This window comes from Letharia lupina (genome assembly GCF_014066315.1).
Source record: "Letharia lupina isolate WasteWater1 chromosome Unknown contig_18, whole genome shotgun sequence".
NCBI lineage: Eukaryota > Fungi > Ascomycota > Lecanoromycetes > Lecanorales > Parmeliaceae > Letharia > Letharia lupina.
In genome coordinates this window covers 366,653-386,193 of record NW_023502987.1, presented here as the reverse complement: position 1 = coordinate 386,193, position 19,541 = coordinate 366,653, and the positions used below count along the sequence as shown (strand labels likewise).

The following is a 19,541-nucleotide window of genomic DNA, read 5'->3' as shown; positions in this document are numbered from 1 at the left end:
AGATACTCTTTCTACCCGGTCGATGTAATCATGATGGTGATCAAATATCAACAATGGACGACCTCCCCTTCCTACCAACTCCGGAGCTCCGACCACCCACACCACCCACCCCCCCACCTGTCATACTGAAACGACAAAGCCCTCCCCCACCCACCTGCGACAACGAGACCGATTCGGACACCTCCTCATCAAATGAGGACGAGAATAGCAAGGAGCCTGAGTCCATTGACATCGCTGAGATTGGTGCAGCGGCTTACTACCAACTGGCCCGTGAAAAAGGCAACAAGCTGTTCACATTGACAATGAATGGGATCTATGACACGTCGCCTACACCACATACGCCTCCCCCTGCCCGAACACCTCGCGGAACTCGCATACCGGTTAATAAACCGTGTCCCTGCGACTCAGGAAAGAAATATAAGAGATGTTGTGGTTCTAACTGCCCCATTCAGATCAATAGCGCCGACGAGGTCAGTCCTGAGGAGGTGAAACGTAAGCTACCTGCGGAGTATCACGACTACCTCGATGTTTTCGACAGGACTAAGGCGGACATACTTCCCCCACACCGTCCTTATGACCACAAGCTCGAATTCAACGACAGCTCCGACAAAACGAAACTTCCGAAAAGCAGGATCTATCCAATGTCAGGACACAAACTGGAACAGGTAAAGAAGTACCTGGACGAACATCTGAAGAAGGGATTCATAACACCAAGCCATGCACCATTCGCCTCACCCGTCCTGTTCGCGGAAAAGCCGAATGGAGGGTTGCGTTTTTGTGTGGACTATCGGAAGCTAAACGCTATTACAAAAAGGAACCGATACCCAATCCCACTGATAGATGAGGTTTTGGCAAGGATCCAGGGATGCAAATACCTCACTCGGTTAGATATCATAGCCGCGTTCAACAAACTACGTATGCATCCCGATAGCGAGGATTTCACTACTTTTGTCACCTCCCTTGGAGCATACAAGTATCGGGTCCTCCCCTTCGGTCTGACCAACGGCCCGGCCACATATCAACAATACATGAATGACATTCTGTTCGAATACCTGAACGACTTCTGCCAGGTCTACCTCGATGACATACTCATTCACAGTAAGACAAAAAAGGAACACGTCCAACACGTCAGACAAATCCTCCAGAAATTGAGGGACGCCGGCCTCCAGGTGGACATCCTTAAGTGCGAATTCCACGTCCAGGAAACCAAGTTTCTGGGCCTACTGGTGTCTATAGACGGGTTGCGAATGGACCCTACCAAGATCCAGGCTGTTGTCGAGTGGACCACACCTACCAACCTCAAAGAGGTACAGGCCTTCATCGGATTTTGCAATTTTTACCGGCGATTCATTAGAGACTTCTCTAAAATAGTCAAACCCATGGTAAAACTCACGGCAAAGGAGGCCATATTTGATTGGTCCCCAGCATGTCAAGAGGCCTTCCACTTCCTCAAAGTCGCCGTCACTAAAGCTCCAGTCCTACGTCATTTCGATAGAACAAAGGAGGCCGTCCTAGAGACTGACTCTTCCGACTACGTCAACGGAGGTGTTCTTTCCCAGTACGACGATGAGGGAGTACTCCACCCGATAGCCTTCTACAGCAAAAACCTGACCCCGGCCGAGTGCAATTACCAGATCTACGACAAGGAACTGCTGGCAATCATTCGCTGTCTAGAACACTGGCGCCCTGAACTGGAATGTACGGACGTCCCTGTCAGGATCTTCACCGATCACAAAGGACTAATGTATTTTGCTGAGGGAAGGGACCTCAGCCGACGCCAGGCCCGGTATTTGGATATGTTGTCAGAATTCAACATAAAGATCATTTACCGGTCTGGACCTCAGAACGTCAAGGCCGATGCACTCACACGAATGGCTGGGTGCAAACCAACCGATCCCGGGGACGAACGATTACGCCAACAGCATCAGACAATCCTTACCCCTGATCGATTGGAATTGGACGGCGAACATATCGACGTACATGCAATCGATGACCCTATCTACCACAAAGTAGTAGGGGCCAACAAGGAAGACGAATATTGTACGGAAATCCGTGAGGCTATCGCCGAAGGCAAGGACAAGTTTCGAGGGATTACTCTCAGTAAATGCTCCGTACAAGACGGGGTGCTTTACCATAAGGACCGTTTGTGGGTGTCCGATGACATGTACACCGATGTTATCCGAGAGGTGCACGATCAACCGTCCTGCGGCCATCCCGGGGTAGCACGTACCTATGAACTGCTCAAAAGGGAATACTACTGGCGAGGTATGAGGGCTACCGTGGCCACCTACGTTAAGAATTGCTACACCTGTCAGAGGGCCAAGGCGCCTCGCGATCGGGAGCATGGCTTACTACAGCCTCTACCAATCCCACAGAAACGATGGCAAGACATATCGGTCGACTTCGTCACAGGCTTGCCCATGTCCGACGGCTACAACGCTATTTGGGTAGCGATCGATCGACTCACCAAGGAACGTCACTACGTAGCCTGTTCCGACATCGATGAAGGCACTACCGCTGAGAAGACAGTCAACTTACTACTCAAGGAAGTGTTCCGCCTACACGGCCTGCCGGCCTCAATAATATCGGATCGAGGCCCTCAATTCATAGCTACCATATGGAAGTCTTTTTGCGAGAGACTGGGCATCACAGCCAAGCTATCAACAGCCTTCCACCCTGAGACCGACGGACAGACCGAACGAGCGAATCAGGATATGGAGCGTCATCTTCGGACATACTGCAACTACATGCAGGACGACTGGGCAAGGTGGCTACCTATCACCGAGTTCGCCGACAATGATGCTACCTCATCGGCTACTGGTATCCCACCTTTCCTCGCGAATAAGGGGTTCCATCCTCGAATGACTTTCAGCCCGGACACCACCGACTACGAGACCACACGTAAGCGTCTCGATGCTGCTCGGGCGGAGGATATCACGGACCACATGGAACAAGTTCTCAAGTATATCCGGAGTAACATGGACCGCGCTCAGAAGGCCATGGTTACACAAGCCAATAAGCATCGACAAAAGGTTACTTTTCAAATAGGCGATAAGGTCTTCCTAAACAGCAAGAACATCACCTCCGATCGCCCTTCCCGCAAACTGGACCACAAGAGACTCGGTCCATTCGAGATTACAGGCCTTGTGGGAACCTCATACCGTCTGGAACTTCCGCCAACCATGAGGATCCACGACGTCTTCCACCCCAATCTCTTGAGTCTCGCGGCAAATAACCCCTTACCAGGGCAGGTAAACCCTCCGCCGGAGCATGTCACTGTCAACGGTCGGACCGAATGGGTTGTTGAAGAAATACTTGGCTCCAAATTGATCTATGGCCGTCTCAAGTACAAAGTTAAGTGGGAAGGCCTCGACAATGACCCCAACTGGTATAATGCGGACGGCGGTGAATTCGAAAATTGCCAGGACCTGGTGGACGACTTCCACAAGCGATATCCCGAAGAGCCTCACCTATAAAGGAACCAGGGCGAGGGGCCTTCAACAGCGGCAGCGTCCCCGGGCCGGAACTACCTCGGACACCCCATTTTCAGTCGAATTGAGACCGTCCGATGTCTTCATGATAGCCTCATTTTTTCCAAAACCGAGAATCGATCCCTCAGACCCATTTCAATCAGGAATCACCTCATGCATGGCCTTCCGCGCAGGCCCCCGTTGCTAATACAACCCTGAAGACCTTCCGGAGCCATACCAGTACACACATGGACCACGTTGTCGCTGTCACGAAACATGATCGATATCAGCTAAATGACATACCACAGAGAAGACTGCACCAAAGTCACTTGATATTGGATTAGAGTTTTTAGCGCCTGCGGCTCGGTTCGGTTCGGGAGCCCTCAACCAATCACGTCGCATCATTCCACAGACATCCCATCCGCTCAAATACGAATTCGGAAATCACCATTGTTTACCCCTGCGCCCATGGGCATGGTTTTCGCCACACCACACCGATTTGCTCCCGGCTAGGCCCTCTACATGCGCATACACCCCGGCTAGCGACGTCGCTACAGCGCAAATACAAAAAGCTGCTACCGTCCCCAATACCTCTGACGGAGAAAGGTACGATGCTGGGGTTCCCGGATACGGTTATTTCTTTACTGCTTTTACCATTTTTCAGACGTCAAGCGTGCATGCATACCCATTTTTCTACCTTTCCACTCACCAATCATGGGACATGATTTAACGAAGGGGGGGGGTAGTGTTACGAGCGTACCCTTGACACACCCCTCAGCCCTATGGCTAGCGGGCCTTGGCGGAGGCATCCCCTACCATATCATGCCTCCTTCCCACCTACATAGTTCGGTACCTTAGTTATCTTATTCAACATACCTACATTGATATTGCATCTGTACCGGTCCTGACAAGTAATATTAGCTTTATAAAGAATATTAGCTTTATTATTAACTTTAATCTACTTATAATCTAGTAAAATTATAAATAATATTATATTAATAATTAAAATCGACTTCTACGCGAAGAATATAGCTATTAAATTAATATCTAAAAGTAGATATAAGCGAATTTTAATAACGATTAAATCGTTATAGTCGACGCTATTTAAAACGCGATCTCTTATTCTAATAGTTAACTCTTCTTTTTTAATAGCTATAGAGATATTAATAAAATTATACTTTAGAATATTATATTATAAAGAGTATAATATAACTCTAAGATAGTTATTATTATAGCTTTATCTAATATTATCTTTATTCTTCTTTAAAATAACGTTATTACTTATTTTTACTTTAAGATTTTTTTTAATATTATTATTTAATCTAATTATAATATATTAATAAAATTTAATTTAACTTAATTATTAAAGATAATTAAGCTTATTTTCTAAAATAAAATCTCTATATAAAATTACCATAATATCGAGATCGTCGATTATATATTTTAAGATATTTAAAAGAATCTCGCTTCTTTTAATAATATAGTTATATACTTCTATAATAACTTTTATTAAATTCTTTTAATTATTAAAAATACTAAATTAGATTATATCGCTTAAACTATATTAAAAACGTTTTATTTTTAAAATTATATTTAAATTCTTAGACTAATAAAAAATATAAGGCTTTAAAACTTAAATTTAATTAATTAAGATTAAATTAATATAAAGAAATTCGCTTAAAGACTATTAGATATAGATAATAATATTTTAATAAGCTTTAAAGAATAAGAAGCTATTAATTAATCTATTAAATAATTATTAGACGACTTTATTATTTAACTAATTAATATTATTTATAATAATCTTAATCTATATCGAATAGCTAATTTTTATATATTTAAGATAATTCTTTATATTCTTAATAAGAATATCGCTTAGTTTAATAGTTAAGTTCTTAATAAGTTTTTTAAAATTAAAATTATTTATAATAATAGAAATTAAGTTATTAATAAGAAAGATAGCTTTCTTCTATTTATTAAAATAATAAATACCTTTAAATTAATCTCGCTTTTACTCTATTATTTAAAGTTAAAATAGAATTATATAATAATATTATTAAGAAATTTAAAGTAGTATATAAATTTATATAATAAAATACGTCTATAAATTAAGTATATTAAGATTAAGATACTCGATTATTATATTCTTAAAGATAAATATAATAATAAATAATATTATATATTATATATTCCTCTAATTTCGCCTAATTTAAACGATTTATATACTCTTTTTCGATATATTTAATTTTTAATCTAATTAATCTTTAATATAATAATTAATAAGTCTTAAAGCTAGTTATTATAGTAGATTAATCTATATCTATATTCCGAGATTTTTATCTATAATTAATTATATATAATCTTAAATTAAGTTATTAATAAGATCGATTTATTAATTATAATTTTAGACGATTTATTAAGAAGATAATTTACTCGATTAATAAGATATATTAAAAATAAGATTATTAAGTAGATACTTCTTTTTTAGATAAGAATATAATTAATTAGCGATTTATAGTAATAGAAGTAAGCTATTTATTATATAGAAAGTAAGTAAAGTCTAATTTAATTTAGAGTTAGAGCTTTCACCTTCTTTATTAATTTCGTAATAATAAAAGTAGATTAAAAACGCATAGTAAGCGATTAGAGTTCGATTTAACTTAGGGCTAGGGCTAAAATTCCATTTAACTTAGAAAAATCTAACTTTATAAATTTAATTCATAGGCCTTTACTTATATTTTTATACTAAAATATAATCGTTTCTCGAGATTTTTTTTTTATATTTTAATTTATATTTAACTCGTAATTTTATACTATTTAGATTATTTAAATAGATAATTATTAGTTAATTTTAAATATATTAAATATTCGAGATTTACGTAATAACGATAAGCTCGACGCTAATTATCGATTATTAAACCTTATTTTTTAAACTTCGATATATAGCTATTCAAATCTTCTTCTCCCTCTTCTTTCTCTTCTTATTACTATTTTTATTAATAATCTTATTTTCTAATAAAATAATAATAATAAAGGCGTTTAAAGTAGTATATAATTAACGACTAGCGAATTTAATAGTAGAGATAATAATACGAAATCGTAGCATCTTTATAAAGTTCTTTATCTTATTCTTTAATCGTATAATTATTTCTCTTAAAATCTCTATCTCTTTTTAATTAGAAGATAATATCTAACGTATTTACTTTAATATATATAACTCTATTTTAATCTTTTTTAGAGCGTTTATAAAGATCGCTTCCTTACTCAGATTCCTCTAAATTTATTAAATAAAATAAACTCTCCGCAGTTTATCTATATTATTCTTTACTCGAATTAAATTACTTAATAACTAAGGCGCTTTAAAAGATAATCGATTAGCTATATTTAAATAAGATAATAGCTTAATTAGACTAAATAGATAAGATTAAATAAACTAATTCTAAATATACGCGTATTACTATAAAAGAAAATATTAAGATTACTAAAGTATTAGCTAATAGAGCGAATAGCCTTAAACTTATTACTATTAATATAGATTATATTACTATTAATACGCATTATACTATTATTACTAAAAGCCTTACGCTAATAAAAATAAGATATTTAATTTATTAAGTAATATATTAATTAATATTAAAATAGTAATAGAAGTAAAAATAGAAGAATTAATAATTATATAGATTTTCTTTAGAGTTAATAATCGTATAAACTTTCTTCTTAGTCGACTTAATCTCTTTATCAATAGCCTTTACCTTTATAGCTTAATTCTATTAAGATTTTATTTACTTCTATATTTATATAGATGAGTTTTCGATATTAATACTATATTCCTACTTCGCTATAGCCTTATTCTATTTAATAATTTAATCGCTATCGAGTAGATAATAAATACTATCGAGATCGTCTAATTACTAGTAGTAATATATTCTTTCTTAATAGTTAAGCTTTAAATATAATTATAGCTTTATAATCTTATAACTTTTAGATTTAAACTTTTTTTTTAATTTCTTTATCTTCTTTATATATAGTATTTACTTAGTAATAGTATTATTAGATTTAAATATCTTAATCTTCTTCTTCTATTTCTTCTTCTTATTAGATTTAAATAATTTAGAATTATTTAATATAGTAGCGAAGTTATCTAAAGAAAAGTTATTATTAATAATCTTATTAATCTTCTTTTATTTCTTTAAAAAAGATTTTTTTATAATAAAAGATTCTAATTTAGAGAAATCTTATTTAAGATTATAGATATATATAATCTTTATAATAATCCCCTTTCTCTTTTTTTTAACTAACTATTATCTTATTAGATTATTAATATTCTCTTACTTAGTAATATCGCCGTATTAACTATTTATAGTCTTAATATTTTCTAAGAATAAAAGCGTAATAATAGCGCTTTAAAGATTACTCTATAGTCTTTCTTTTTTATTTTCTATTTAATCTCTTAAATAGTCTTTAAATTAAATTTATAGAAATCAAAATATTTAAAAATAATAAAATAAATATATATCTTCTTCTCTTTTTATAGAATACTTATATTAATTAAATAAATTAGTAATTTTATAGAAGAATTAATAGATTAAAATTAGACGATAGAAGAAGAACTTTATTTAATTCTATTAGACTTATTAATAAGAAGAAAAGATTTCTTTATCGACTTAGATTTTAAGATAGATTTCTTCGATTTACGTCTCTCTTTAATAGCGTCGATAACGATTTAAGCAACCTTCTTATTAAATCTATTAGAGACTCGCTTATTTCGTATATTAGTAGCTATATTTAGTGATAGCGAGGTATAAAGAGATTGATGAAAGCGATAATATGGTGGGTATGTCTATAGTACGATTTTGGGTGGGGGGGTGCTAGCCCGAATGCTAATTTTCTAGTTTTCCAATGATTAAGAATATAGGGGTAATAAATTGATCATATAATCTCGCGTAGTTGGCCCACCAGAGGCTAACCTTAGGGCAAAATGATGTAATCAATCAATTCCTTTTGTATCTGACTGCTAAACCACACTCACGATCCAGCTTCATCAAAGATTAAGTGAAAATTCCCAACAGATTGTGTCCGTCATGGACCCAGTCTCATTGAGTGCCTCAGCTGCGGCGCTTATCACTATCTTTGTTCAAGCTGTGAAGGTCTTAAAGCAGACAATCGAGACTATTCGGAATGCTAAGAGCTTCCTTCTAAGGCTCTTGAGCCAAACGGAACGCATCCGCATTTTCCTGGAGCAACTTCGCGCCCTCACAGCACAGCTTGGGCCTCGAGCTGGCATTCTTCTGAACTTCAATGATAGCGGCCCCAAAGAAACGATCAACGAGCTTCATGCTTTCGTTCAAAGTATTGCTCAAACACCTGCGTTGATCAGGATCAAAGTACTGCTGAACCGAAGTGCCGCTGATCATTTGGTTGAGAGGCTTCATCGTCACGAAGAAGAAATTATGCAGACGTTGTTATCAGTTGCAGCGTAAGTCCCAAGCTGGAAATGATTGTTCTTGTGACTGAAATCGCCATCGCAGGTCCGCAGCCGTTAGGACGGAGGACGAGATCCGCCGAATACGCGAAGATGCGATTCTTCATTCTAGAATCACGGCCCCTTTCAGCTCTGAAGCACCTGTTGCCGTTGACGCGCCTGACCTTCAAGCCGATAACCTCAGGCCGAGAGTTTCAGGAATGGGAAATTCTGTGGTAGGCTCTGTGGATAGTCAGAAAAAGTCTAGCATACCAAGTCACTGGGAGCCGTCCATGAATGGCTTCTCTTCATTGCAGATCTCAGACACGCAGACACTGGCTGAAGAAGAATATGACGATACAATACCTCAGACCAACGATCAGAGCCATGTATCACGAATTCCGAAGGAATCTCAAGATTTTATGCAAGACCACGACCCCGAGTCAGCCATTTTTGAAGCAGATTTATTCAACAACGACGAGAGTATAGAAGTAGAGCAGCTTAGTAAGCTCCCGGTCTGGTTTGGCGATCTCTCACCTGTAGGTTTTGACAGAAGGTATCTTGCGTTGAGAGATAAACTTTCAGACGCGGCTTACTCCGGCCAATTCGAGACACTGTTCCAAGTATTAGCTGATGTGGAACACGCCTATGCGCAGTCATGGGCAAACGCACCACGACTCAGTAAGCAGTGCCTTGTCTTTGGTGTCCTACAAACGATATTCCCGAGCGTCCGATCGCCATGTCGATTGATGTGACGTAAAATTTATTCATCTCACAGCTCATCGACTATGTTTCTGAAGGACTTCCTTCTATTCATTAGTGAAGCAAACAAAGGGACTTCCTTGCTGAATGTTACAAGCTTGATTCCACCGCTGATACACAGGTATCAATAGGCAGGACACCTCAGCAAGCGTCCGGATGGATCCCTCTTCATCAAGCTGTCTACATGGGAGCATCCAAAGACCACATCACCCGCCTAGTTCGGGATTTTGGCTCTCTGCGTGAGGCTTTTTTCTTCAGCCTCAAATGTACCTCCTATCTCTCTACCATACTGCCACTAATCTCTTGCCTCCAGGTCTCCTCCGCACTGCCTGGACCAGCTCATCCGAACTTCCGAATCGTAACATGACCGCGCTCGAGATAGCTATGGCAATTGGACGCTGGGAACTCGTTGACGTGCTCAATTCGGAAATCCTTTACCCCATTTCGCACCCCATTCTCACGACATTACAAATACACTTCCATAACCTCATTCGCAGCAATTTGTCTGCGCGTCCGAACGAGCTTGCCGCCCTGAGGCTCCCGGATCTTCTAGTACTGACAGAGTTGGAACTTCCAATGATGTGGTTCCCCTTAAAATCGGAGGGACCAACAAAAAGCCCGCGAATGGAAATGAGGGATTCGGGTCCCGATATTCGAAAAGAGAGGGCTCGAGAAAGGGTCAGGGTGAGACCCGATATCTTAAGATTGACTTTCCCTGATGTTGGACCGTACTAACATGGCGATGCCGCGTAGGGATATCTCTATCGACTAGATGGAAAAGAGATTCTTGTGAAGACTTTCAACATCGAACGGGAAATGGTGAAGTTATATCGGGTTTCGGAATTCGGCCACTGTGAAATTGATAACGCGATTGCTTTCCACGTATAGATCTGTGACCTTGTAGGAGATACCAATCAATGGTCGCTCCTCTTCAAGCACGTTCCTCCGCATTTCCATTACCTACACCTCCATCTTCACGAGATATGTATTGAAAAAATACAAGAGAGGGACGAGTCACCTAGTATACGAGATTATCTAGTATCAAATTAGTATACTCTTTAAATAAAGCTTAATTAAACTTACGATCTATTATAGTAAATTAATTAAGTAATAATATTACGACGCTATATAGATATTATTAATAATAACTAGATAGATAAAGTATATAAAATAAAAATAAAAAATCGACTTATTCTTATTTTTTAAATCTATTTATTTTATTTTATTAGCGTCGATAGCGACGCTAATAGTAATTTTATTTTAAATATTATTTATATATTAATTATCGCTCTTATCGAGCTTATTATTACTACTCTCTCTCTCTTTATTATTTTCTTATCTTCTTTTTTTTATAGTTTTTATTATTATTATTATTATTATTATAATTAAAGAAATTAGAGAAAAATAAATTATTAAAGCTTTTAAATTTCGAATTAAAGTTAAGATAGAGTAGAGACGAATTTATCGAAGATAGAGAAGTTTAAATAATATTAACGTATTTATAAAATAAAATAAATATAGATAAAATAAGTAATAAGTATATATAAAAGAATAAGATAGGGCTGAGCTTGAAAACCTTGAATTTGTATGTGCAGCCAATCATAAATTCGGGTTCGCTACGCCCTTTGATTAGACCGGCTAAGTCATCGCGGGTAAACAAATTAGCGTCCGCAACCATCAAAATCTCTTACCCTACATTTAACCCTTTAATAACTTTACTATTTTCTATTAAAATCTTTAGATTTTTTTTTAAATTATAGCCCGCAACTTGCGCTTTTCAATAATGAAAAAATTATGAAATTCGGTCTTATAATTATTAAAGCGCAAGGAATTCAAATATCGCTCACCAAAGTTCGCTTACCAAAGTTCGCTCGACAGCCCTGATCAAAAAATAGATATACATTATTCGAATTTAGAATAACTTTTTTGTTTTCTATTAAAATTTCGAGATTTTTCTTTTAAATTATAAAACGTAATGTGGGCTTTCAGATAAAAAAAAGAATTCTAAAATTTGGTCTTATAGTTCTTCAAAGGTATGGAATTCAAATATCGCTTACTAAAGATCGCTCACTAAAGACCGCTCACCAAATTTACTCGACAGCCCTGATTAAAAAAAACGGTTATGAATTTAATTCATAGGCCTTTACTCGTAACTTATAGTATAACGTAATATATCGTAAATTCTTATAAGTAAATCGATTATTTTATATAATAATTTAATCTTATTAATAGAGATCTCGAAAAGATTTAACTTATATATTATTTTAAATCGAGAATTAATTTATTAATAAATTAAAAGAACTCTATTAAATTAAAGTTTAATAATACTATAGAGTGTTATAAGTTATAAAGTAGCGTTTATTATATTTCTAGTAGTTTCTAGCCTAGCGTAACTTAGCGTATTACTACTTTCTTTAATTTCGTTTCTTTATAGCTTTCTAGCATTAATTAACTACTATCATATTAAGAAATACCTTTCTTTCATACGTGAAACTACTTTTTCGAAGAATATACTTACTTCTCATACCCGAGATCTTAAGAGTTAAGAGTTAAAAGTTAAAAAGTAAAGAATAATAAAAAAAGTACTTATATATAAGTATTATTAATATCTAGTAATAATATAATCTTTATATATATAACGATTTTAATATATAATTTAAACGTATTATTATAATAATAATATAACTCTTTTATATTAATAAATATTACGCGTATATTATCTCTATTATACTTATAGTAATTATAGAATAAATAACTGACTGTCATGCCACGCTAGGAAGTTCTGGCATCAGAATCTGCAACTCAATCTCCTAGGACCAGCTCGATTCATAACATACGATGTATTGCGCCTTCCACGGGTGGGGCTCATCCAACGCTACACTCTCATTTTCTTCGTTTTTCTCGTCTCCGGGTACGTACATTTCGGAGCCGATACTTCCCATCTGGTCTTGAAGCTGAGTCGCAAGACATGTTTCGAAGCAAGCGGACCTTTTTACTCCCGAGACCTGTCTCGCAACTTCATAAGCAATGCTGACTCCGAAATCCGCGCAGCTTCTTCCATATAGTATCGGACCTCGGTGCCAATATCCCCCCAAGTCAGTCAGATGCACTACGGTTTTTCACCACGCAAGCTCTCGGTATCATGCTTGAGGACGGAGTACAGGAGACCTATCGGCACATCCGTGGAGGTGAAAGAGCTGCTTTATGGTCTAGAGTCGTGGGCTATTTTGGGTTTTGGCGTTCTTATCCTGGTCTACAGGCGTCTGGCAGTATCCGGCGATGTTGATTGCAAAAAGGAGGATGCCGGTTTCAAATCGAGTGCTTTTCGTTCGCTGGGTTCGCCGAGGAATTCATGAACTTTGCAGAAAGGACTTGATTGATGGCTTTCCGCGGCTTTTCGCATGCATGAGCTCTTCGGATTATGGCTCAAATGCAACAAGAAAGCCAATTTCCCAAACAGAGTCTTGTTTTGGCGCAGTACAATTAGACTTAGCGCCATTCGCTCCGCACATGACATGCACGCCGACTGTAGTAGTAGTAGTACTACTACATAGTTGTATTCTGATCATACTGCAGCACATGGCATAGAGAAACTTGATAGACTTGAGATGTAGAGTAGGAAAGCAGACATGGAAAAGCACGGACAAAAACTTGTGGCTTGGCTTTGTAAGCGCGCCGAAGCGAAGCACCCCTGCAGCAAATACATTCATTGAGCACATGAACGCTACCAACGACATTGAGTGCAGAAATTTTTCAATTCATAAAAATCATCTCGAGAGGCAACATGGTGAAGAAGGTCCGACTCCGATTGGGACTGAGATTGAGACTCACAATCCATCGTTTATCCTTCAATCCAAAGTCTTTTTATACTTCGATGAAACGCCTGGTGCGCCCCCGGAGTTGCCGAGGTCCAGATGGAAGAGGCGTCGAGGAGCTCCTACTGCGCTGGATGCGATAGTGTCATCTCCACCCCTCTTTTGCCTCAATTCAAACCTCCATGTGCGGGCTCAACACTACTTTCCTAATTCTAGTAACACGCATGCACCGGTAAGATGCGAAGGGACCCATGGTCTAAGCCCCTCAACACTCGAAGCTAATCTTGTAATGCAGATAGACAGCCTTCCATTCTTCTTGCATCAGCTCTAAGAAAAGACAACAATTATTGTCACCCAACATCATGGCCGCCTACCTCGAGCTTGCCAAAGACTACCATACCCCTCCTCCAGCAGGCGGCCCCTACTCAGTGACCGTTCCAGGCACGGAGCAACCGGGACGGAGTGCGACATACAGACATTGGAGGTTCAGGGATGGACTACTCAAGAGTCTGGATCCAAATGTTGGTAGAGTCTTTGCGGAATGTTTTGGGATGCCTCAATTGACTCTTCAGCTAGGTCACTAACGCCCACCAAATGTTTGAGAACACAGGTATGTCAACACCACCTAGGTGGACTTTGATATACGCTAAATCCGAGTCCTAGCGAATCGTCAACCGTCAGCCAAATGTCTTGGCTCCCGACCCTACAATCCAGCCACCAAGACGTTCGGCAAATATGAGTTCATGGACTACGCTACCGTTCAGAAGCGAAGAGCGAACTTTGGTGTTGGCATCAAATACGTGGTCAAAGAAGCTGGAGTACTGGATCAGAAATATGGGGTTGGGCTCTGGTGCCAGAATAGGCCAGAATGGCAGATAACAGGTATTGGGCCCCAACAGCTTGCGGATGGATCTGCCATCTTACATTGCTTTCAGACTTGGCTTGTATGTCACAAGCACTGTACACCGTTTCGCTATACGACACTCTCGGGCCCTCGGCAACCGAGTATATTGCCAACCATGCCTCCCTTCCCTGTATTGCAACCTCGTTACCTCATATCCCAACCCTTTTGAAGCTCAAGCCAAGATTACCCTCCCTAAAGGTCATCATATCTCTAGATCCTCTTGACGATGGGGAGAGGGAAGGGCATTCAAAGCATGCTCTGCTGAGTGCAATGGCGTTGGAACTAGGTCTTAAGATTTACTCTATAGAACAGGTGGAAGCTATTGGAGCATCTTTCGGCCCGCCTCAGTACAATCATGCATTGCCAACAGACATAATAACAATCAACTATACCTCGGGTACCACAGGGCCCCCCAAGGGTGTGGTACTGACGCACGCGGCGGCAGTGGTTGCAGCTTCCTGTGCACTTGTCTCGTGCCAACAAGGCCCTACTGATAGGTTCATTTCTTATCTTCCTTTGGCACATATCTACGCTCGAATGACCGAGCATGGCGCGCTTTGGTCTGGCGGCTCAATCGGATACTTTCATGGCGACATTCTTGCCTTGGTCGATGACATGCAGAATCTCCGTCCTACTGCTTTCACTTCTGTCCCCCGGCTCTACAACCGCTTCGGCGGTGCGATCCGCGCTGCTACAGTCCAGCAACCAGGCGTGAAAGGGGCAGCGGCCCGTCACGTAATTTCCACCAAGCTGGCAAATATGGAGCCCGCCGACTCCCCATCCGCAACAAACACGCACGCAATCTACGACCGCATTTGGGGCCGCAAGGTCGCCGCAGCTCTCGGTCTTGATCATGTGCACGACATGGTATCGGGTTCCGCACCCCTCGACCCGACTCTCCATAAATTCTTCCGCGCAGCATTTGGAAACAGGTTTGTCCAAGGCTACGGGCTCACCGAGACATATGCTCAAGGTCTTTGCCAACAGAAGGGAGATCTTTCAGTCGGAAATTGTGGCGCCTGTGCTCCTACTCTTGAGCTGATGCTACTAGACGTACCAGACATGGAGTACTTTTCGACCGACAAACCTCAACCCCGCGGCGAGCTCTGCATTCGAGGTGGCTCGCTCTTTTCCGGCTACTACAAAAACGAAGAAGAGACGAAGAAAGCTATGCTACCTGATGGATGGTTCTGTACCGGCGATATCTGTACCATTGACTCGCGCGGTCGTTTCCAGATTATCGATCGTCGGAAAAATGTTCTCAAGCTCGCTCAAGGCGAGTACATCTCGCCTGAACGTATTGAAAACATCTACCTGTCGCATCTCAGCTTCCTGGCCATGGCGTATGTGCATGGTGATTCGATGCAGACCTTCTTGGTCGCCATTTTTGCGGTGCAGCCGGACATGTTTGCGCCTTTTGCTAGCAAGGTGCTTGGTCGAACGATTGAAGCTACGGATTCGCAGGCCGTGGCTGCAGCTTGTAGAGATGTCAAGATCAGAAAAGCGGTCATGAAAGAGCTGGATAAGGTGGGAAGGAAGAATTCATTTGCCGGTTACGAGCGGGTCCGGAATTGCTACTTGATGGTGGATCCTTTTACGATTGAAAATGAGCTTCTGACGCCAACGTGAGTTCTAACCTTGGTAATTTACATCGCGAACGCAGTATCGTGCTGACAATATTCAATTAGTCTGAAGATGAAGCGTCCACCAACGGCCAAGGTGTATAGGAAGCATCTTGATGAGCTATATGCTGAAGCACTGGCAGAGGAGAAGTCGGGCAAGAACGTCCAAGCGAAGCTGTGATGAGAAATTTTGCCCTCGAGATCCCGCATTTGCATCAATAGATTTTGGCACCAATTTCCACAATGGGTTGGGCTTTCCGGCATTTCTTACATAGAGCATAGCGAAAGTCGGCATGCAACTTTTGGCGTGTGAAACATGTAGAATTTGATACACCAAGATACTCAACCCTCTTTGTGCACCAACGTCTTCATCTCCGTAGCAATTTCTTTGACAACATTCACAGCCTCCTAAGACCAGGACATCATCTGAAGCCGTCCGTGCGTCTTTTCAGCATAATGATGCCACTGCATAGTGTTCCCAGCACACTCCAACTTATGGGAATATTCCACACCGACATCCCTCAATGGGTCAAACCCCGCCGTAAACACCGCCGCCGGAGGCACTCCCTCCAAGTACTAGTACTCCAAACTCTGCACACCCAACGAAACATACTCGAACGCAGGCGTCATCCCCCTGGGCAAATCATGGTCCGCAAACGAGGAAAAATCCCATCACACCCGAGATACAACCCCCCGTGTCGTTCTCCGGTCCCGGCCGGAGTGCCGAAAGATGGGGATCCTGGGCTTCGGGTGGCAACAGCATCCGCGCCGCTACGTTCATTCTTCCCCTCGTCCCGTCCGGCGAAAGCGCGATGGCGGCCGTCATGTCCACACCCGCCGAGTCGGCCCCTCCGCAGACGAGATCGGGATCGACGCCTCGAGAGTCCCCCGCCGTCGCCGTGGAGTCCGGTCGATGATGGCGGGGTGTTCGTCGAGTTGGGTTGGGTAGAGGAATTTGGGGGCGGGGCGGTAATCCGATGGCGTAGATCTGGGTGTGTGCTTGCTGTATTAGCATGGAGGCTCTTATCATGGTTGTTGTTGTTGTTGTTGTCCTTTTGCTAGGTGGTGGTGGTGGTGGTGATGGTAAAGTAGCTGAGCACCCGACTCCTCGGCCAACAACCCTCAACCCGTTTTCAAACTCATCCACAGCCCCCCACCGTATACCCGCCTCCGTGGAAATAGATCGAGGCCGCCGCCTTGCCCTCCTTCCTCTTTCCCTCCCCTGACTTCGGATAAATTACCCGTACGGGTATCGTGCCTAGGAATCGATCCTGTAACCTCTGGTGAAGCCTTATGGCGGTCATGTTGAAAGCCAACTTCACATCGTCACGTCATTGCAATGACTTCTCCGCCTTCGACGTCATGTAATTGGTGCTACAAGTGTTGTGTATGCATGCTTGTGACAGCGAAGGATGAGGATGGAGAGCAGGTTTTGTAGAGACTAAAAGGTAGGGTGATAGGAGACGGGAGCAACGCCAATATCAGCTGGGGCCACATCGAAACATCCCAAGCGACTGCTGTTCAGAATATGGGATATATGATAGACAAATGTCTAACAATTGCATGATCTGAACGATCTCGAATTTGCGATTACATCATCGTCTATGACCACACTTTCTCTGAGATTTTCTCACATTAGATCCCTATTGCGCTCTCTCTTCTGGTGTCCTTGCCATTTGGTGCGGTTTGAAAGGAATTTTGCTCCTTTTCAGGTGTTTATTGGTGATGAGCTCGTGTCGTTCCTGTTTGACGGAATGGTGCCCTTCAAGTGCGGATCCGTCGGCTTCTTTTCCAAACACTACACTACACTCGAAATGCCCCTGTCCTTTGCCCTCTCTTCTTTTTGACAGAATCTTTTGGCAAAATTCCGCAGCGCGCGCCACACGGACATGATCATTGCCGCGCAGCCCAGACTTGTCAGGCTGATGTTCAGTCGTCAGCCAGATATGGGAAGGCATGATTTGGCACGCCGACGATATCGTCGGACTATGAAAGCCGTCAAAGCAAGACCGAGGCCAAATCTCGCGAAAAGGGCCACATAGAGAGCCTTGAACAGGCGATCAAAGTAGCCTTCAAGCAACAGCCCACCAGCAATACCAGACTCTGACCCTGTACTCTGTCGCCTTACCGATGTCGTGAAAGTCGTGGCATCGAACCCGCTAATCCGGACATCGTTGGGCCTAGGCCTAGCGATTGTCGCAGTCAATTCTTGCAGCTTCTGTGAACGGAATCTGTAGGTAAGCAGCATTACCACTACACGCAGATCCCAAGGTGAAAACTGGGGCCAGTACCATAGCTTTGACGTTCCATGTATGTCAAGCATTTCGAGGAAGTCTGCCATAATTCCCATAGTCAAACCCCACAGCACTAGAGAACGATCATTCTCAACATGCTGGGTAGGATCTCCTGTGAAAGCGTTCCTGATCATAAGATTTGCAGACTCGGTCCAAGTAGCTGGACTCCTGGTTTCAGGGATGAAGCCGCTGGCTGCACTGTTGTATAAACTCTCGGTTGGTATCAATTTAATCCCACCAAAAAGCATATAACCAGCTGTGGCCCGAGTAAGCATTTGCGCAACGTAGCCTTTCCGCGGTGAGCCCTTAGAAAGGTCCCATCGTTCAACAGTCCGAAGCGAAGGCGCCAAAAGCCCTCTCAATGCCACCCAATGGGCCGAATGCACTTCAGAAGGCTGGAGGGTTAAGGGAGGAAGGTCATGCCGCAGAGCAAGATAGACAAATGGACAGAGTACCATTAGCCTGCGTAGTTGATCAGAAACAGAGACATCGAGCAGAAACAGAAAACCCACGGCGTTTTACCCCAAGGTGACTTGATTATCCTCTCAGGCAAATTGCCGACTTCAAGACAATGTTCACTGTCAAGCTCAAGGCCCGTCTCTTCCCTTGTTTCCCTTGAGCTTGTTGCACGATCATCCAAATCAGCCGACTCCCTCTTCCCACCTGGAAGGGCAATGTGACCAGTCCATCTGTCGCCTACCCTAGCAGCTCGTTTGATAAAAAGAACCTCGGCATCTCCTTCCTGGACCCATGCTTGCGAGAAAAAGCTGTCCAAGCATTCCTGGAACGGCTGGGCTACTGAGGAGCATTGATTCTTGTCGTAGACTGCCTGGTGAGGGTATGTGGGTCGGATTCGTAGAACCAAAGCGACTGCTGCCCGTTTCGTACATCCTGGAGGATTTGGAATTTGGGGACAATCTTCTTGGTGAATCTGCTCAAGTACGGCTTTGAGACGAAGAGGATGCGAGCCTGGAGCCTCGGGTCCGCTATCAACTAGTCCCATTGTTGCAGAATATCATGTGCGGAGGAGGAACAGGATAACAGATATTCAGGAAGTCCGTCAACCGCGCCTAGCGCGCTTCTCCCGGAGAAACCTCCGTACGCCGAAAGTAAATTACAATCTACGTCGGAGCGCCGTTCTTTTCCTGTGCACCTTATTGAATTGTTTGGAAGTACCTCCTGGTGATCTCTGAAGTCAGTCTATTTGATCTGG

The 19,541-nt window shown here is 41.5% G+C and overlaps 3 protein-coding genes across 3 annotated transcripts; 2 read left to right on the top strand and 1 right to left on the bottom strand.

Annotated features, from left to right (window-relative positions):
- Positions 1-8,551: 8,551 nt before the first annotated feature.
- Positions 8,552-10,428, top strand: HO133_003636 (uncharacterized protein; the record flags this gene model as incomplete). Its single annotated transcript, XM_037294558.1, has 4 exons — positions 8,552-8,946; positions 8,999-9,612; positions 9,825-9,932; positions 10,007-10,428. The coding sequence occupies 4 exons, from the start codon at positions 8,552-8,554 to the stop codon at positions 10,426-10,428; spliced, it is 1,539 nt and encodes a 512-aa protein (XP_037149246.1).
- Positions 10,429-13,870: 3,442 nt separating this feature from the next.
- HO133_003635 (uncharacterized protein) lies at positions 13,871-16,215 on the top strand (the record flags this gene model as incomplete). Its single annotated transcript, XM_037294557.1, has 5 exons — positions 13,871-14,029; positions 14,085-14,118; positions 14,172-14,390; positions 14,444-16,037; positions 16,101-16,215. The coding sequence occupies 5 exons, from the start codon at positions 13,871-13,873 to the stop codon at positions 16,213-16,215; spliced, it is 2,121 nt and encodes a 706-aa protein (XP_037149245.1).
- Positions 16,216-17,970: 1,755 nt separating this feature from the next.
- HO133_003634 (uncharacterized protein) lies at positions 17,971-19,331 on the bottom strand (the record flags this gene model as incomplete). The annotated part of the gene is made up of 2 exons (XM_037294556.1): positions 17,971-18,790; positions 18,841-19,331. The coding sequence occupies 2 exons, from the start codon at positions 19,329-19,331 to the stop codon at positions 17,971-17,973; spliced, it is 1,311 nt and encodes a 436-aa protein (XP_037149244.1).
- Positions 19,332-19,541: the final 210 nt, after the last annotated feature.